This window comes from Lampetra planeri, chromosome 36, assembly GCF_965212315.1.
Source record: "Lampetra planeri chromosome 36, kcLamPlan1.2.h2, whole genome shotgun sequence".
Lineage (NCBI taxonomy): Eukaryota > Metazoa > Chordata > Hyperoartia > Petromyzontiformes > Petromyzontidae > Lampetra > Lampetra planeri.
Genome location: NC_136142.1, coordinates 9,815,595 through 9,836,672, shown reverse-complemented (window position 1 = coordinate 9,836,672; position 21,078 = coordinate 9,815,595). Strand labels below are relative to the sequence as shown.

The 21,078-nt window shown below is 54.5% G+C and overlaps 1 protein-coding gene across 1 annotated transcript in view; it reads right to left on the bottom strand.

Moving 5' to 3' along the window:
- The window catches only part of LOC144730785 (segment polarity protein dishevelled homolog DVL-3-like), a 66,934-nt gene that overhangs the window by 33,145 nt on the left and 12,711 nt on the right, over nt 1-21,078 (bottom strand). The window contains 1 exon segment of the mRNA XM_078611533.1: nt 15,012-15,081. Within this exon segment, the coding sequence (XP_078467659.1) occupies nt 15,012-15,081 (70 nt within the window).

The following is a 21,078-nucleotide window of genomic DNA, read 5'->3' as shown; positions in this document are numbered from 1 at the left end:
GGGGGTGGGTGGCCAGCACCCCGCCTGGCCGCCTTTGTCTCCCCGGGGCCGATCTTTACTAGACACACAGCACCATGGGAGGGCCCGGGCTCAGCTCAGACTTCACTTGCCACTGATGATGGCCGTGGCTGGGAATCACATTCAGGTCACTGGGTTCAGAGCTCAATGTGCCCCCATCCACGCACAGTGATACAACAACAGCAGCAGCAGCAACAGCCGCCATTCACCACTAAGTGGCGGTGACGTCACCGCGGCGCTTTGTGCCAGGCCAGGTGCACTCCGAGGCCACGATGCCTCGCAGTCGTACAAAGAGAAAGATCCCCCGTGTAGCCTGTAACAGACTGTTGTGGAAAGTGGTGTTAGCGAGCCCCTACAAAGGCCGGCACAGCACACGAGGGGGCGGGTGGCAAGCACATCGCTCGGCCACTTTTGTCTCCCTAATGGCGATGTTTACACGCCGCGCCAGGTACTCATTTGAGGCTGAGTCGATCTAGGGGAGGCCCAGGACCGGTTCAGATAATCGTCACTGGTGGCCTTGAGCGGGAATCGAACTCAGGAAGCCGGGTTTGTAGCGTAGTGCGCTAACCGCTACAATACTGCTCCCCACGCAGAGTCATATAAGCAGGAAGACACCCACACACGCACATACAGGGTGCCCAAAAATGTATATACCAAAAAGGAAGTTGAATAGGTTTATTGTTATTCAAGATACTTACGTAAATATCCGCACTAAACTTATACGTTTTAGTTTGTTGTGATTATTGATCAGGAGAAACCGCACTTTCTGATACAATGACAAGTCTGCCCATTCACTCGACTCAACACCATTAAGATAATTTTTTTATCTCTGGGGTTGAAAAATAAAATCTAGAACTAGCAAACCCGTGGCCCTTGAAGAACGCCAACGTTGTGTCGTTGACGCTGCTGTGTCGCCATCCATCCCAACCGCTGTGTTGGAAAAACATTTCTCAGAGTTGGAACGCCGAATCAGATTGCTCATAGTGAATTATGGGAAGACATGTAGAGATTTATTGATCATTCGAGAATATATAATCAATAACGTAACCAATTAAATAAACTAAAACTTATGAGTCTATTACACGTATTCATGTAAAAAAATTACGTCAGTATTTCAAATAACTGTTCAACGTTCTTATTGGCATATTCATTTTCGGACACCCTCGATGTATATGCATATATACATTAACACGCATACAAAAACAAAGATCCCCCGTATAGCCTTCAACAAAGTATTCGGGCAAGGGCTGTTCATGAGCGAGCACATTACATTCAGGCACACGCACACAACGACATGCACACACCCAGACAAAGACGTACACACACAAGGCAACGTCTCGAATGTTGTTTTCTTTAAACTACGCCAGTCTCCGTGGCTCCGTCTCCTTAATATCCTCCTCCTCGCCACAAACCTATAGGACGGAGACCGCTCTCTCTCCCCTCTTTTCTCCCTCTCCCAGCCCCCTCTCGTCCCCTCCCACCCCACCCCCCTCTCCCAGCCAGTACCTCCCAATTCCAGCCCCCACCTCCTCTCCCAGCCCCCCTCTTCCCTCTCCCAGCCCCCACCTCCCCCTCCCAGCCCACACCCCTCTCCCAGCCCCCACCCCTCTCCCAGCCCCCACCTCCCAATCCAAGCCCCCACCTCCTCTCCCAGCCCCCCTCTTCCCTCTCCCAGCCCTCACCTCCCCCTCCCAGCCCCCCCACTCCCTCTCCCAGCCCACCTCTTCCCTCTCCCAGCCTCCACCTCCTCTCTCTCCCAGCCCCCCCCCCCGTCCTGCGGTCCCGCTCTGCTGTGTAAACAGCGGCGCTTCCCGTGCCCCGGGACACTCCGGCTGCGCCAGCCAGACTCTGGGCGCAGCGCGGGGGGGGACCCCTGGGAGACGCAGAGCGAGGCCCGGGGTGGTGGGCAGTGGTGGTGGTGCTGGGTGGGCGGGTGGTGGGCTTGAGGAATGGTGGTGCTGGGTGGGCGGGTGGTGGGCTTGAGGAATGGCGGTGCTGGGTGGGCGGGTAAATGGTGGTGGAGTTTAAGCAGTGGTGATGCTGGGTGGGTGGGTAGGTGGTGGTGGGGTTGAAGTAATAGTGGCGTTGGTGCTGCGTGGGTGAGAAGGTGGTGGTGGTGTTGGGTGGGTAGGTGGTGGTGAGGTTGAAGTAATAGTGGTGGTGGTACTGGGTGGGTGGGTAGGTGGTGGTGGGTTGGAGTAATGGTAGTGATGGTGTGCAGTGGTTGGAGATTGGTGGTTGTTGAATGTGGTGGTGCTGGGTAGGTGGTGGGGTTGGATGCTGCTGGTGGTGGTGGTGAAGCGATGGCAAAACTGTCATGCTGTTGTTCATGGTGGCCATGGTGGAAGTGGTGATGATGATGAGCATGTGCTGGCGGTATTAGTGATGGTTGGGGTCACAATACTGTTGGTAGTTGTGATGGTCACCATTGTGCTGATGCTAGTGGACGCCATGGGCGGTGGTGATCGTGATGAGCGTGCTGGTTGCGTCGGTGTCGGTGACTTTGGCGGCATAGCGGCAGTGGCGGTAGTGAACGTGGCGGTGGTGATGATGAACGCGGTGGTAGCACTGGTGGTGGTGATGGCAGTGGTGATTGTTGGTAGTGGTTGTGGTGATGGCGATTGGGTGGGAGCAGATTTGTCGGTGGTGGCGGTGCTGGTGGTGACGGTAATGAATGTGGCAGTGCTGGTGATGCTGGTAGGGGTGGTGGTGATGATGCTGATGATGGCGATAATGGTGGTGATGAACTTGGTGGTTGCAGCGACCGTGATGTCGGCGGCGGTGGTGTTGACGATGGCGACAATGGAAATGCTGATGACGGTGACGATGACCACCTTAGCGGCGGCCGCAGTAACGGCGATGCTGATGATCGTGACACCGCTGACGCTGCTATTATCATCGGCGACGACGACGACGATGATGACAATAGCAGAAGCAGAATTCGCAGCTCCTTTCCTAGTTGCTACGCTGCACGTGCCATGGCGCAGAAGAGAAATCCCTTTTTAACACACGTGCACTGTACATTCCTCAATTCCACAGAGGGAGAGTGTGTGGGGGGGGTGTGTGGGGGGGGGGTGTGGGAGGGTTCATCAGGGTGGGTGGGCTCGTGCGCGGGAGGAGTGGTAGGAGGCTCGTGAAGAACGCTACTGGGCAATTGGAGGCAGTTGCCCTCCAACATCAGTGGAGGGCAGAGCAGTGATGCTCAACAACAATGAGCAGAGTACCGGGCGGCTAAAACGCAGCAAAAGATTGGCACAGTGGGGAGCACAGGTGGTGCATCTGCCAGTTATCTGTCTTGTCAACCCACAACGCCTTCGTCTGTCCCGTGATCTCCTGCCTCATATTCATGTGGCCTCAGGGTGCACCTAGCCTGGCACAAGTGCCATGGTGACACAACCACCACTTAGTGTCGAATGGCGGCCGTTGTGGCTGTGCGGATATGTGAATGTGGAGGTGGGAGTGAAGGTGTGTTGGTTGGAGTGTGGGTGGGTGTGGAGGTAGGATTAACAGCAGGTGGACGGGCGAGTGTGTGGAGCGGTGGCGCAATGATTAGCGCACTGCATTACAAAACCCGGTGAACACCAGCTCGACTCACAGTCAAATTTGATTTGGAGCTTTCGTGACTGCAGGAATTACTCTTTGGTTCTTTCGGTAAAGCCACGTAGAAAGAGAACATAATAAATTAAATAATAGCATACGACGTTTCGATTGTAACACAAGCAATCGTCATCAGGTACAAATGTTAGCCGACTATCTGTGTTGCAATACAACACAGATAGTCGGCTAACATAACAGTCAACACCCTACCTGGTTGATTACGTTCTTCCTAAGATTGCTAACACTCACAGTCGTCAACATCAGTTAGGAAAATCTCAACGGGTCGTGGGCCTCTCCTAAGTCGACGCAGCCTTCAAATAACTACCTGGAGCTGTGTGTACAACAGCACTTGGGAGACAAAGGCAGCCACGCACGATACTGGCCACACCACCCCCTGGAATGTGCGCCGTGTCAGCCTTCATAGGTGCTCGCTAACAGCACTTTGCCCCAACGGTCTATTAAAGGCTACACGGGGGGATCTTTGTGTAAGGTGGGGTGTGTGTGTGTGGGTGAAGTAAGACACAGGCATTGTGCGGGCCCGTTCTGTCGTTGGCAGTCGGAGACGGCTCGAGTTTGCTTGTACATACGTGTGTATGTACGTATAATGAACTTCTTTTGCACCGTACATAGCCAACCGTGCTTCTCGGAGGAGGTGCCAAGAGTTTGTCGGAGCAATTCCAAGCTGGCACTTCGCCGACCCAAGTGGCAACCACCTTCAAGGCGATGATGATGGATTTTCGTTGTGCAGTCGCTGATCACACAAGAAGAAGAAGACAAGATCGGTGGCTGGACTGAGACCACCAGCGCCCTCCACGTGCACAGTCCACTGCTGGATGAGAGGACTCTCCACACTGTGTGGGTGTCATGGGCACGCGGGGAGGGGGGGCGATGGGAGGCGTTACTTGACCATGCTTCGCCATGCTGGTCAGTGGTGGGCTGGAGCGGCCGAAGTTCAGCAGTGCCGACTCTGTGTGTGTCAGACACGGCCATCTATGAGGCCAATGAGGACTGCATTCTATTCAAATGTGTGTGTGTGTTTTGTCTGTGTGCGTTAATTTTGTCACTGCGAGCGAGCGGGTGAATGTGCGGCAGCCATCTCATTCAGTCAACCCACGGGACACCCTGGGCTCTGCTCCGTGACCTCCTGCCAGCGAGCCTTCGACACTTCACGCCGCCTCCAAGTGCACCTAGATTGGCACAAGCACCGTGGTGACGTCACCGCCACTTAGCGGTGAGCGGCGGGCGTTGCTGTGTGCACATGCAGGCCTGTGTGTGGGTCAGTGGTGACGTAGAGTCGGGCGCATTCCACTACAAACCCGGTGATCCGAGTTCAATTCCTGACCACGACCAACATCAAGTGGTGTGTGATATCAAGACCCTGCCCTGTGCCTCCCACCAACCGCCGCGTCCAGGTCGACTCAGCCGTAAACGAGCAGCAGCTGCGTTGCGTGAAACTGCGGCAACGGGAGATGACTCGCACACGATTCTGTCCACTCGTGCCCCGTACCGGTGACAGTCCGTAAGGTTTCAAGGGTGGGAGGGATTTGTGCCTCTTTGTGCGTCCGAGTTGGTGCGCTGGGTGACGTGGCAGAGCGGCTACCGCATTCGCCGCTTGCTGTACAGAGGTTCGCGGTTTGAGCCCCAGTGGCCTCACCGATTAATACTGCCGTTGCTAATATCGACCATAAAATAGATCCCTCCCACCACCCCCCCCCCAGCGAGAAGTTCATTGCAAATCTAGCAGGCCATGGGCACGTGTGCGTGCCGGAATCACGGCCAAAATTTTCCACGTTTGAAAAAAATCGCCAACTGTTGCCCAATTGGCCAAAGATACTTTCCAACATCACCCCCCATTGCCTCTGATAATACATCAAAATCTTTAGAGCAGTGGTTGTTAGCCTGCGGGTGCGAGATGCACTTTGTGGGGGAGCGAGACATGGCCGGATTTTTTTAGAAGATACATCATCGAAACACAAATTAAGCACGGGCACGCAAGTACTTAGTTTCATCAAACCTATGCAATGTTTTAACATGATAGTTTTTTTTTACGATTGAGAACCAAAGGGGTGCAAGGCTGCAGAAAAGGTGAAGGACCACTGCTCCAGAGCTATTTAAAATCTGCGCTGAAAACTCACCTCTTTAATGTCCTTTTCCCCATAGTTTTGGTGGTTTACGCTGCTAACTCGGTCCGATTCCCTGCTTTCCATACACAGTGGTGGCGCATTGGGATCCTTGGATGCAACGCGCCTCACAAATGTAAATTATTATTACGTGCAACATTAAAAGCCTTCGCGACATCCTGGCACTACCAGCACCGCTGCTCAAACTCCAGGAATTCTCCGCGTTACCACTGGCTTAGGGCCATCAACACGGGCCCTCAGGAGCCAAAACCACGACCGGCCCTTCGCGTAACGCCAGCGGTGGTGTCAACGTTGCTGAACAAGAAAACAGAGGCACTGGGGGGGAAAAAAAGTCACGCAAATTAAATATGGCCTGGCCTTCCCGCACAATAAGAAAGGGGGTGGTGGTGGAGGGGGTGGCAGTGTGCGTGCGTCTGAGTGTCTGTGCAGGAGTGAGCGAGGGGATGTCGATTGGTGATGTAACAGTAGTCGTAGTAATCGAGTGCACGTGGTATTGTGGTGCGTTTGTTAAAAGAGCGCGGGGCGGTCATCACGAAGGCAGGCGCCGCTGTGTCACAGACACAGTCTGCGGTAGTTTGACTGTAGGGGAAGATGCTGCTGCTGCTGTGTGGTCTAGCATAGGGCACCCTCAGTGGCAGCTGTCCCTGTGTGGAACGAGGCGATCATCACGGAGCGAGGCGCCACTGCGTTTCACGGACGCGGTCTGTAGCGGTTTCACAATGGGGGAGGGGGGGCGATGTTGTTGCCGAGCGTGACTTTCGGCGTAACTTTTTGTAACCGTGACGCCAGCGCACAACGGCCTTGCTACTTCGTTACCAACGCCGTCACGAGACCTTTGACATCCACCGCAGAGCTTCCGGCACGTAGCATTTCATGGTTAACGCACACACCACGGTGTAACCACCAGGGCGGCTTGTCGGACTCCAACCACGAACCTCTGCAACAGGCGGTGAGAACGAGCCACCGGTTATAACAGATCCCCTGCACCGGGGGTGTTGATAAATTGTCCCGACAGCGATTGGGTAAAGCCACAAAGGCAACATCATCCGCTATCGTGAAACTACTGCAGACTGTCTGTGCAGCAGCAGCAGCAGCAGGGCCTTGCTTCATGATAACTGTACTAATGATGACGCCGAATGTACCCAGGATGAGATTTGTACAACGTCGCAGTGAACGTGGCGAGGCGTCAACACGTTGCAAACGGCAAGTACACGTGCACGTGCCGCCCCTCGTGCCAATCCACCGCTGGATGGGGATACTGCCGGCACCGTGCGGGGTCGCGGGGGATGTAGGACCATACTTCGCCGCGCCGGTCAGCGCAGGTCGGTGAAGTCGGAGTGCTGAGGCGTGGACATGGCGGCAGAGTACAATAACGGGATTCCGTCGTACTGCACTCCACTGCCCTACGAAGCAGCCCCGTGGCAGCCTTTGAGCGTGTCGAGGCGCCCTTCCGAGCCATTGTCCAGGCTCAACCCTGCCGAGCTTGCGACACCTGGCGAGGTGGCACGCATCGCGGGCGGTCCGCCGCCCACAGACGACGTGGTGCGCAGCACGCGGAAAAATATCGATTCTTATCGCACAACTCAGCGAGTGTGATCATGCGGTTAGGGATCGATATTAATCAATGCATTGCGAGACTCCACGCGTGCATGTGCGCGCGTGCGTGTGGAAAGATAGAGAGCGACAGTGCAGCGGTTAGCGCACTGCGCTACGATGAACCCGCCAACCCGAGTTCGATTACCCGCTCACGGCCAACACCGGTGACGATGATCTGAACCGGTCGTGGGCATCCCCTAGGTCGACTCAGCCTGACATTAGTACCCGGTGCGGTGTATAGTAATCAACGCCACTGGGGAGACAAAGGTGGCCGGGCGCAGTGCAGGCCACCCACCCCCTCGTGTGCCGTGCCGACCTAAGGAGGGTGCTACTCGCGAACAGCACTTTCCCCGACACTCTGTTGAAGCCTACACAGGGGATCTTTGTCTTTGCGATCACCGAGCGGGTGAGGGGCATGACCGCGAGGGTCTTTGTGCGAGGAGTCAACACGCTCGCGCTTAATTACCGCGCGCGCAGCCCTCCTGCCGCCGTCCGCCGTCGTGTGAACGTGCAAACAGAAGCCGCGGTGGACTTTACCGCCCGCACCTTCAGCCCCGGCCGCACGTGCGCTGTGTGACGATGCACACGCGTGTGTGTGCGTGCATGCGTGGAGAAGGTGCGTTTGTGTGTGCGTGTGCGTGCGAAGACAGGGAGCGGCAGGGCAGCGATGAGCGCACTGCGCTATGATGAACTCGGCGACCCGAATTCGATTACCCGCTCACAGCCAACATCGGTGACGAACATCTGAACCGCTCCTGGGCCTCCTCAGCCTCAAATGAGAACCTGATGCGGTGTGTAAACATCGTCTCTGGGAAGACAAAGGCAGCCAGGGGTAGTGCTGGCCTCCATCCTTGGTGTACTGTACCGGCCTCCATTAGGCGCTCACTCACAGAACTTGCCCCAAGTCTGGTAAAAGCTGCACGGGAGAGCTTTGTTTTAGTTTTGAATGCGTGTGTACGTCTGTGTGTAGGTACGTGGGGAGTGGTAGTGTAGCTGTTAGCGCGCTGCGCTACGAACCCGGCGACCCAAGTTCGTATTCCATTCGATTCCCGTTCACAGCCAATGACGATTATCTGAACCGGCCCTGGGCCTCCCCTAGGTAGACTCAGCCTCAAATGAGTACCTGGTGTGATGTGTAAACATCGCCACTGGGGAGACAACGGCGGCCAGGCGAGGTGCTGGCCACCCACCACCTCATGTGCCGTTCCGGGCTTCATAGGTGCTCACAAATAGCACTTGCCCCAACAGTCTGTTAAGGCTATACAGGGGATCTTTGTCAAGGTCTTTGTTCTGCATGCGTGTGTTTGTGTGTGCGTGTAGGTATGTCAGTCATGACACCTGGGTCTGTCCTGTGACCTGCGACTGGCGCACATGGCCTGGCACGAGCGCCATGGTGACGTCACCGCCGCTTATTGGCGAAAGGCGGTTGTTGTTGTCAGTCATCGCAGTCCATCAACCCGTAACGCCTGGTTCGGTTCTGGATAATTCGACGCACACCCGCTCAACTCTCGTTTTATCGTACTGGGGGAAGCGTGTCTCACGGTCCGGAGAATACGGTAATCTCCGATGGAACTACCGGGCGCCAATCCCTTAGGCGGTGACATCATCGCTGCCCCTAGTGGCGTCCACCATAAACCCGTTAAAGGGCTCCCCCACAGCCTTTCCTTCCTGCAAGCAGTAATCCTCTCTTAAAATAATTACAGCCTGCACACTCTCGCCCTGAGTGTTTTAACCGTCATGGGCGCGCCACACGGCCCCCCGACCGCAAGCTCACACGTCTCTTAAGCGCCGTCGTAGCGTCACTCGGGGGGGGGGGGCAGGGTGGACCAACTACACAGTTATTAAAATACAACATTTTCTCCACTTGCCAGTCTCATCCTGCACACAGGGCTCAACCACCACTACCACCGCAGTCACTCACCTACCCACTCACTCACCCACTCACTCACCCCCTCACCCACTCACTCACTCTCTCACCCACTCATTTACCCACTCACCCACCCACTCACACACTCACCCACACACTCAACCTACCCAAAGATCCCCCCATAAAGCCTTAACAGACTGTAGAGGCAAGTGCTTTTAGCGAGCACCTATGAAGGCCGGAACGGTACACGAGGGGGTGGGTGGCCAGCACCACGCCCGGCCGCCTTTGTCTCCCCAGTGGCGATGTTTACACACCGCACCGGGTACTCATTTGAGGCTGAGGCGACCTAGGGGAGGCCGAGAACCGGTTCAATTAATCGTCACTGATGTTGGCAGTGAGCGGGAATCGAACCCAGTTCACTGGGTTCATAGCGCAACGCGCTATCCACTACACTACCGCTCCCCACCCTACCCACCCACAAAAGTATTCACCAACTCACCCAGTCACTAATACCAATACCCGCCCCATTCGCCACGAAGTGACGGTGACGTCACCACGGCGCCAGGCCAGGTGCACTAATTCACCCACACACTCACCTAATTACTCACCTACCCACCCAGGCACTCACCAATTCACCCACAAACTCACCCACGCATTCACCTACCCACCCACTCACTCACCAACTCACTCAGACACTCATCAATTCACCCAGACACTCACTAATTCACCTACCCACTCTCCTACCCACCCCACTCACCCACTAACGCACTCACTAATTCAACCACACACTCACCCACTCACCTCCTCACCCATTAACTAACCCACTCACCCATCAACGAACCCACTCACCCACTCGCTCACTAATTCTCCCACACACCCACTTGCTCGCCCACTCACCACAGGTCACAAACACATCTCCTTTGGCTCCATACCTCACACCGCTCCACTTTGCAATTCCTCCCCCTCCCGTCGCCCCCCCCCTTAATCCCCCCAGGCTCTTAAACAATAACCTCGCTCAATTTTTGAGAACCACGTAAGCACACTTCTTGTCCGTTACAGCTACGACAGCGGCCGTCCGTTGCGAGCGCGCTTGGCGCTCCGGACCCCGTGCCCCGTGCCCAGCAATCGCAATTTAATGTTCAACATTCGCCAGGCACCCACCGCTTCCAGACAGGCCACCGCAAAAACGGCACCAAGCCGTCGCCGCGACGAGCATCTCGGCCTCACTAATTGGGAACTAGAAGGGCTCAGGTGGACGAGCTGGTGGGCGGGGTGGGGGGGGATGGGGGGGGGGACTATTTTCGAGCCGCCGCTCAGCCACCCTGCCGTCCTGCGACTGATGGACACGGTCCGAGCGTGATCAAAGTTTAATATTGACTAGCGTGTGTGTGTGCGTGCACGTGAGCACGCGCGCGGCACACCAAGGGTGTTTGATAGTTCTCTTTGGGCCCTCGTTGGGGATTATAACGCACGCAAGGAAGCGTGCGCATGGAAACGCGCCGATGCCCGCACAGACGCGCGTGCAGATACACGCGATGGACGGGCCGCCCACACCCCACGCGGTCTCGACACACGCGCACACGCCAAGCTTCGCTTCGCACGCGATGTCAAGTTGCGTGTCGAGCGGGCGTACAACGCGAAACGCGTTCGTCAAAAGAGCATTTTAAATTGCCGGGGCGCTGGCACCGGCGAGATCCATCCCAGTTGTATGCGGGGCGCCCTTTCTGTGCGAGGCGTCGTCATCGTGAGAGGGCGACCAACGCAGCGCTCCCACCACCTCCTCCTCCTCCGCCCCCAGCTCCATAGAGAACCAGCGGAAACGAAAACGCCGAGCAATGTCACTGCTATTGGCTGAACATTCCCAAAGTGAATGAAATTACGCTGCCCGGGTACGATTTATGACTGTCGTTGCAGAGTTTGTACGCCCTTAACCATGTTCTGCAGAGTATGAACGTGAGCGAGAGTGAGTGAAGTCTGTATGTTTGAACGTTCTTCCCATGTTCTGCAGAGTCAGCGTGTGAGCGAAAGTGAGTGAGAGCGGAGAGTCGATATGTTTGTACGTACTTAACCATATTCTGCAGAGTGAGCGTGTGCGTGTTCGTGTTCACATGGGATCAAGTGGAAAGCAACATCCCCCACCACCCACCCCAGCCCCTGACTGCGAAAAACTTGGCAGGACCCTCTTGAACGACGCGTCGTCTTGGGACTCAGCCGAGATGCTGTCTCGGCTAAACGTGCCCCTCCGCCAAGGTGTAGATCAATTATTATGATTTTTCTCAAAATGAATCTCGAGAACTCAACTCGTTCTAGCGGCAACTCTTTGTAACCACCAAAGGACCTTCAAAAGCGAGCGCCCTCTACTTCCACTACTGGCCGTCACGACGATAAGCAGGCCCCGATAACGAATGTTTAAGGGCGCTTTGCGACTTTAGATCATTAATAAATTATCATAATGATGCCGTCACCTCGGAACGGTTCGTGGTTTTCGCCCACATCATTCACGTTGCGCCTCGATTTCTCCCGCCCCGATATCTGCGTGTACGGGAAAATGACCCGTGCTAAATTTTTTTTATTTGTTTGGATTAGATCGCGAAAATGTAAATGTTGTCTCGTTAAACCCGTTAAACCCGCCACCCGCCCCACACACAGCCAATCCAGTAAGGTTGTTCACGTGAACAAAACGTGCCAATTCGTTAACCCACGACATTTACAATCCGACAACCGTGACGTTTCGCTGGCAATTACAACAACCAGCCTCATCAGGCTTTTCTCAACCGCCCGCCCACCCACCGCCGATGGGAAAAATAGCAACAACAAAAAAGCATTCCGGTGCTTGAAATGAGCGAACCAGATGAGAAGGCCGGGGAGATGGGGACCCGCTGGGAGGGCTGACATCAGTCCCCCTCGGGGCCCCAACGGGAGTGATGCTCGGCCTCGCGGCGGGAGGAAATCGTGCCGTCCGCGCTTCTTATGTCTTGTTGATTTGGGGGGGGGGGGATAACCCCCCCCCCGGCTTACCCTCCACACTCCTCTCTCCCCCCCTCACATCCCCCACCATGCAAACCGGGGGACTCCTCCTCACCCGTATATTAAACAAATCCCCGGTCCCCTTTTACTTTCTCCCTACATTGGAAAATAAAAAGCGAGTGATCTATCGCCACGATGTTTTCTATGTAAAGGAGAAAGTAAATTCCCTCCCAGCCCACCCTTCCCCGGGTTGTCTGTCTCCCCCCCCCCCACTATGAATCGGAACACGTAGGGCATGTAGAGGCCGGTTATTTTCTGTGACCCAACTTTCTGCTTCGGGCCTTTGTTACTGTGTACAGGAAGTGCCCGGGTTGGAGAAGACCCGACTTACGGAAATCCGACTTTATGGAAATGCTCCCATAATAAATCTTGTTCAAGAAAAAAAGTCAACACGTGGAAATGTTTGTGTTGGTCACGTAAGCGAAAGTAGTGCATCGCGGTGAGGTTGCGGATGAATGCCGCGGAGCGAGGCGTAAGGCAGCCGCCCACCTTACACCTCGCTCCAGAGAAACGCCACCTTCACCGAGCCTCACCAGGATTAAGGTCAATGGAATTGTTTGTCGAGTTACGTAATTCTTTTCCTTTTGTAGCATTACTTAATTGTTTGTTTTGTATGCTTAGAACTATTGTTAGTTTTCTTAAGTTCAAGTTTATTTCATGAGTTATGAACTGTATGTATACTCTTTGGTTCTTTCGGTAAAGTCACGCAGTTAGAAATAAAATAAATCACGACGTTTTGATTGCAATACAAGCAATCTTCATCAGGTGGGACAACCACAGCAACAACAAAAAAATTGCTGAAGAGGGCGAGAGAGCTGCCGTGGCAAGAGGACATATAGGTAAGAAGGGGGAGGAGCAAGGGGGGAGAGAGAGGGGGGGGGGAGAGGGGGGCGCTGCGTGAGCTCTAGAGGGAGAGAGGACGTGAAGGTGGAGGGGGGAAGTGGGCAGGGCTGGAAGTGGGAGACTGGGAAAGGTGGGAAAGCTGGGGATGCGGGGGGGGGGGGAAATTAACTCGGAAAAATAGACTAATACCCGGCAGATATGATGGAAACAACCATAAACAGTTAAGGTTTTTGCCCGGTTAATAACATCCTTCCAATGATTGCTCAATTTGTATCCATCTTCTCGGTTTAAGCTATATCTATGTTTATATATCTGGATGGCTTCATGAACAAACCTAGTAGATATTTTGTCTTGCTGTGGTTGCCTCACCTGATGAAGATTGCTTGTGTTGCAATCGAAACTTCGTGATTTGTTTTATTTTATTTTATTTCTAACTTCACCGAAAGAACCAAGAAGTATGGATTCCTGCAGTCACGAAAGCTTCAAATCAAGAGTGAACTGTACGTACTTTATTTAAACACAATTACACTTCCATGCCTCATGGTCTTAGCCAACAGGGAACGGAGAAGCCTAGGCCTAGCCTAATGCACGGTAAACGAACATTGGGAAGTAACCGCTTCCTGTTAATAATGAACAATAAAATGTTTGTGGCATTCATAAACAATTGGATACAGTATATGCTCCATTAGTTTAATTATTGGGGTAGCGTTAGGGTAGATATTTGATTAAATTAAAGAATCATACGATGCAGTACTGAGAGAAGATGGCAGAAAAGGCACAACTATTTCCGGCTCTGGGGTTTTATCGTTGATTTTGGGGGGAAATGGTGCAGTTTCCCGACATATGGAAAAAATTCGAGTTACAGATCGTTCTCAGGAACCTAACCCTTCCGCAACCCGGGGACTGTCTGTACAGCCAAAAATCTAACTTTTTTTTAAACATTCTGTTGGTTTGATGGATGTTACTACTGGGGGCTGCAATGGGTGGCGATGGGTGGCGGTGGTTAGTGCGAACGAACGGTAGAAGTGGTCAAGACACAAACAACCCGTGGAGAAATGAACAGGGGTCTCTCCGCTTGAGCGAACAGCGGCGCCGGAATTGGGGAGAGGCGACGTTGGGCCCCAGCGGTGGCGCGCTCAGCCGCTTGTTGCTGGGGATTCGCGGTTCCAAACCGGCAGGCCGCCCCCCCCCCCGGTTAACACCGTCGCGGTTGGGCACTACACACTACACTCCGAGCGCCGTCCGTTCGAAGAGGACACCGCTAAACTACACAACCGGGCTTACACGCACGCACACGCACAGCAGAATTATGCTCCCCAGGTCACTCGTGCGAATGAGCCTATCCCCGGGTCTCCTGAGCTCTAACTTCGTTGAACAAAACAAAACTAGAAATTTGAATATCTCCGAAGCGACACAGGAGCTACTTTTGACGCCCGCATCTCGACGGTCGTGGAGATGCCCTCGAGCAGACTTCCCCCGGTGGTAACGGAGGTCACGGAGACTTAAGTCAACAAGCATCGCCTTGCGAGTGAATGGAGGTTGTCTTCAACAGGCAGACAGTCCCCCTATCAAGGTGAGCGTAGGTTGCTTGGGGCAACATCTCTCTGGGAGTGAATGGCAGTTGCTTTGACAGGTCTCTCTATGAGCCTCAGGGGGTTTAACACCGACCCTTTGAAATCCTAAGTGCCGTAGTGCCGGCTTCACCGAGCCTCAAGTGCATCCGCAGCCTCCGTTGTCACTCCACTGCTGGATGAGGGCCACTGCTGGTCGCGGGGGTTATTAGACCATACTTCGCCGCGACGGTCAGTGCGGGTTGGGTGAATGCGACACAACAACAATGGCACAACAACAAGAGCTGTTCATCTGCATGACCCTCCACTCTTGGGAGAGCCCAGGGCGACGCGACGAAGACGGGCACTCACCCAGGACACCACGCGGCCGTTGAAGCAGGGCAGGCGTGCCGCGTCGTCAGATATCTCCTCTTTCACCACCCTGCGTGGGGGGCGGGGGGGGGAGATGAGATATAGACACCGTCATTATCGTTGCAGTCATGGTCGTCGCACCATCATCATTGTCATTGTCATGACGACGACAATGATATCATCGTCGTCATCATCATCTTGACTATTGTAATCATTGTTAATGCCATCGTCGGCATTACCGTCGTCATCTTCGTTATCATAGTTATTGTCATCATAATGAAACTTCTCCGGAAGGCTTTTCACTTCCGAAGACTGTGCTCATGCATGGGCAAACACGAAGTGTTAAAATTCATAATCATGGTCTATCCACCACTACATGAAGGCCTCCCAAACCACCGCCAGCCTCCATCCATCTTGCGATGCAACAAACCGCCGACCATCCTGCACGCAAACTAAAAACGTAACTATTTTATATTTCACCAGGTAAAGCTCTTTTTCAGAAGGGACCTGGCCACAAATGACAGCTCGATGAAGTGGCGTATCGTGCGGCAATGTATAGCAGCCAAATACTCTCAAGCAGTGGTTCTTAACCTGGGGTGCACGCACACCATGGGGGTGCAGGATGCCCCGAGAACCAAAGGGGTTCAAGGCTGCAATAAAGGTGAAGGTAAAGGCGTGATGTGGATACTAAATGTGGAGAGAAAAACCCGGAGGACCCCCAGAAATATCCACCGCTCACTGGGAGAACATGCAAACTCCGTACATTAGATGCAGGCCTCAGTGTCGGGATTGAACCCACGACCCTCCTGCAGACTGGGAGAGGGAGTTAGCATCTCGGCGCCTCGACGCCCCCCTCTCATCTTCGCTCCGTCACCTCGGCGGGCGTTCCCCTCGCAGGACGCGTCCCGTTCCATCGCCCACGGATCCAGATTCTAGCCGTGATGCGTCTTAGCCCGGCCGTGGATCTCCGCCAGCGCGGGAGGGAAGGAAACAGATAATCCACATTCCCGAGACGGCGCCAAGTCTGGCCGTGCGCATTGAAGCGTAAAAGAAAAGTTTCATTTCGGCGAGAGGTAATAAAAACAACGCAGTCCGATCGATCCAACGACCGACCGGGAAACGAGGAGAGGTGTGGTGCCCGTACGCCGCGACTGAACGCGCCAAAGCATGCCCGGCACTCTCCCTCTCGACCGGGTAACTAAAGGACAGAGGCCATTGTGTGGAATTAAACAACCGGCCGTCGACTACAACTTCTCTCGTCCACTCCTTCCAACCTCCACCCCCCCCCTCATCGCCCCTCTTCCTCCGGCACCGCTTGCTACCCCCAGCAGAGCCACCACACAAGGCAGAGGGACAGCTGTATGTAACATGCTGTACTAATTACCCCCCCCCAACACCCCACCACCTCTCCTGCTGTCCCCCACAGCTACAGCTGTGTGGGGGTGGGGTGGTACTGTTGTGGGGGTTGGGTTGGGAGGGGATACGGGAGGGGGGCTGGCCAAGGGAAGGGAGCCATGGGACTTCACATCAAAGCCGGTCGACCCTGGCCATGCTAAAGCCTCCTCGCAACCGAAGCAGTGTCGCCCATAGCCCATCCCTGAGATCACCATCCCCCCCCTGCCCCACCAACACCCACCCCAACCCCCCCCAGCTACCGCCCTCTGCTCAAACCACTACTGCCCAGCGGCAGCTCCTTTCAGATTCAGTCTCCTTTCAAATAAAACATCCTCACACCCTGCACGTGTCCAATGATTGGCAAACGCGTTTCGCGTGATGAGAGGTGTTCTGAGTGTGTGCAGTTGTGCCGTGTGTGTTGTGGGGAGCGGTAGCGTAGTGGTTGTGTGTGTTGTGGGCAGCGTAGTGGTTGTGTGTTGTGGGGAGCGGTAGTGTAGTGGTTGTGTGTTGTGGGCAGCGGTAGTGTAGTGGTTGTGTGTTGTAGGGAGCGGTAGCGAATTGGTTGTATGTTGTAGGGAGCGGTAGTGTAGTGGTTGTGTGTGTTGTGGGGAGCGGTAGCGTAGTGGTTGTGTGTGTTGTGGGGAGCGGTAGCGTAGTGGTTGTGTGTGTTGTGGGGAGCGGTAGCGTAGTGGTTGTGTGTGTTGTGGGGAGCGGTAGCGTAGTGGTTGTGTGTGTTGTGGGGAGCGGTAGTGTAGCGGTTGTATGTTGTAGGGAGCGGTAGCGTAGTGGTTTTGTGTGTTGTAGGGAGCGGTAGCGTAGTGGTTGTGTGTGTTGTAGGGAGCGGTAGTGTAGTGGTTGTATGTGTTGTGGGGAGCGGTAGCGTAGTGGTTGTGTGTGTTGTGGGGAGCGGTAGCGTAGTGGTTGTGTGTGTTGTGGGGAGCGGTAGCGTAGTGGTTGTGTGGATTGTGGGCAGCGGTAGTGTAGTGGTTGTGTGTTGTAGGGAGCGGTAGTGTAGCGGTTGTATGTTGTAGGGAGCGGTAGCGTAGTGGTTGTGTGTGTTGTAGGGAGCGGTAGCGTAGTGGTTGTATGTTGTAGGGAGCGGTAGTGTAGTGGTTGTGTGTGTTGTGGGGAGCGGTAGCGTAGTGGTTGCGTGTGTTGTGGGGAGCGGTAGCGTAGTGGTTGTGTGTGTTGTGGGGAGCGGTAGCGTAGTGGTTGTGTGTGTTGTGGGGAGCGGTAGTGTAGCGGTTGTATGTTGTAGGGAGCGGTAGCGTAGTGGTTGTGTGTGTTGTAGGGAGCGGTAGCGTAGTGGTTGTGTGTGTTGTAGGGAGCGGTAGTGTAGTGGTTGTATGTGTTGTGGGGAGCGGTAGCGTAGTGGTTGTGTGTGTTGTGGGGAGCGGTAGCGTAGTGGTTGTGTGTGTTGTGGGGAGCGGTAGCGTAGTGGTTGTGTGGGTTGTGGGCAGCGGTAGTGTAGTGGTTGTGTGTTGTAGGGAGCGGTAGTGTAGCGGTTGTATGTTGTAGGGAGCGGTAGCGTAGTGGTTGTGTGTGTTGTAGGGAGCGGTAGCGTAGTGGTTGTATGTTGTAGGGAGCGGTAGCGTAGTGGTTGTATGTGTTGTGGGGAGCGGTAGTGTAGTGGTTGTATGTGTTGTGGGGAGCGGTAGTGTAGTGGTTGTATGTGTTGTGGGGAGCGGTAGCGTAGTGGTTGTGTGTGTTGTGGAGAGCGGTAGCGTAGTGGTTGTGTGTGTTGTGGGGAGCGGTAGCGTAGTGGTTGTGTGTTGTGGGGAGCGGTAGCGTAGTGGTTGTGTGTGTTGTGGGGAGCGGTAGCGTAGTGGTTGTGTGTGTTGTAGGGAGCGGTAGCCTAGTGGTTGTGTGGTGTGGGGAGCAGTAGTGTAGTGGTTGTGTGTGTTGTAGGGAGCGGTAGCGTAGTGGTTGTGTGTGTTGTGGGGAGCGGTAGCGTAGTGGTTGTGTGTGTTGTGGGGAGCAGTAGCGTAGTGGTTGTGTGTATTGTGGGGAGCGGTAGCGTAGTGGGTGTGTGTGTTGAGGGGAGCGGTAGCGTAGTGGTTGTGTGTGTTGTGGGGAGCAGTAGCGTAGTGGTTGTGTGTGTTGTAGGGAGCGGTAGCCTAGTGGTTGTGTGGTGTGGGGAGCAGTAGTGTAGTGGTTGTGTGTGTTGTAGGGAGCGGTAGCGTAGTGGTTTTGTGGTGTGGGGAGCAGTAGTGTAGTGGTTGTGTGTGTTATGGGAAGCGGTAGCGTAGTGGTTTTGTGGTGTGGGGAGCGGTAGCGTAGTGATTGTGTGTGTTGTGGGTAGCGGTTGTGTGTTGTAGGGACCAGTTGTGTGTGTTGTGGGGAAAGGTAGCCTAGTGGTTGTGTATGGTGTGGGGAGCGGTAGCGCAGTGGTTGTGTGTGTTGTGGGGAGCGGTAGCCTAGTGGTTGTATGTGTTGTGGGGAGCGGTAGCCTAGTGGTTGTATGTGTTGTGGGGAGCGGTAGTGTAGTGGTTGTGTGTTGTGGGGAGCGGTAGTGTAGTGGTTGTGTGTGTTGTAGGGACCAGTTGTGTGTGTTGTGGGGAGCGGTAGTGTAGTGGTTGTGTGTTGTGGGGAGCGGTAGCCTAGTGGTTGTGTGTGTTGTAGGGACCAGTTGTGTGTTGTGGGGAGAGGTAGCCTAGTGGTTGTGTGTTGTGGGGAGCGGTAGCCTAGTGGTTGTGTGTGTTGTGGGGAGAGGTAGCCTAGTGGTTGTGTGTGTTGTAGGGACCAGTTGTGTGTGTTGTGGGGAGCGGTAGCCTAGTGGTTGTGTGTGATGTAGGGACCAGTTGTGTGTGTTGTGGGGAGAGGTAGCCTAGTGGTTGTGTGTGTTGTAGGGACCAGTTGTGTGTGTTGTGGGGAGAGGTAGCCTAGTGGTTGTGTGTGTTGTAGGGACCAGTTGTGTGTGTTGTGGGGAGAGGTAGCCTAGTGGTTGTGTGTGTTGTGGGGAGCGGTAGTGTAGTCGTTGTGTGTTGTGGGGAGCGGTAGCCTAGTGGTTGTGTGTGTTGTAGGGACCAGTTGTGTGTGTTGTGGGGAGAGGTAGCCTAGTGGTTGTGTGTGTTGTGTGTGTTGTGGGGAGCGGTAACGTAGTGGTTGTGTGTGTTGTGGGGAGCGGTAGTGTAGTGGTTGTCGCCCTACGCTGCCAAGTCGGCAACCAGAGTTCGATTCCCCACCTTGCGACCAATATCAGTGGCTAATATTCGAACTGGTTACGGGCCTCCCTTACATCATGAGCACCCGGTGCATTGTGTAAGCAACAGCACTGGGAAGACAAAGGCGGTCGGGCGCAGTGCTGGCCTACCCCCAGCACCACCCTTTGTGTGCCACGCCAGCCACCACGGGGGGGTGGGGTGGGACCTTTTTGTCTTTGTCCCACATCTCTCCGCATTATACAAAGAGCGCTGATCCCAATGCAAATTAACGCAGAGATCTCTCAGTGTTTATTTGTCCGCGTGCGAGCGCGCGCATACCACCGTGCGTGCGGTATCTCCAAATTGAATCGGCACTCGCTCAAGTCATGTGGGGCTAATGAAGCGTGTGATGACTGCACTTATTTTTCATTTTTTTTCACTCCGCTTCTTTACCCATTAAAGCCTCGCTCGAGTCTCAAGACACTTTTGTCAAGAGGGTCCTGCGCTGGTTTGGCAGCAGCGGTTGGTGATGGTGATGCTGCTGCTGTTTGTGATCATAATTGAATAATTGGTAGGTAAATGTACAGAATTTTAACGTTTTGTTGTCCAATACCAAACACATTTTACGGGGTATTTTTCTTCAAAGCTATGGGTGAAAACCCACGCAGAACAGGGGGAGAACATACACATGTGTGTTGAACTTCTTTCTCACCGTACGTAGCCAACCGTGCTAATCGGAGGTGCGGGGGAAGGACAACAAACCAAACACAAAAAGCAGTTCTAAAGAAATTAGTTAGGAACCTAGATTTAAAAGTGCATAGCTCCAGTGACTTCCTAATATCGGAAGGAAGAGCGTTCCTGACGGGCACAGAGGCGCATTCGAAAGCGTGGGTAGCCAAAAGCCGCCGCCGCTGCTACTGCTGCGATGATGATGATGATGACCGGGAGTTCGCGCGTTCATGCCAGTTCATGCCCCTTGACAAAACTCTGCACAGAAAGGCACCCGAGTTGGGAGTTGCGTCCAGGCACTTCTCACTGCGAGGCACAAGCGGTTCCACGACGCCACCTCGCCGCCCAATAAACAACCGTGGGAAGCACGACGTTGTGGTGCTGCTGCTGCTCGCGCCGGCAAGTGCTGGTTGCGGGTACTGGTGTCGACACTTCACGTGGCCTTAAAAGTGCACCTAGCCTGGCACAGGCACCGTGGTGACATCACCGCCGCTTCGTGGCGAATGGCGGTTGTTGTTGCGGTGTCAGCACTGGTGGTCCTGGGCCGAAAGGGCCGGAGAGTTGGGGAAACCAATCCTGACGCTCAGCCCCCCCCCGCCCCCCGCGCCGCCTCCCTCATTTCCTGCCTCGTTCATCCTGACCACCGGCGGCAGCGGCAAAGGTGCAGCGCTGCGATCGCTTTCTCACGGAAGGGCTCGTCCCGCTACAGGGAGTTACAGACAGCCGCTTGAAGTTGTATTTGGCCTACTCTTCTACACTGACTCGAGATCCTTGAAGAGGGTCGAAGTCCACCCCCACCC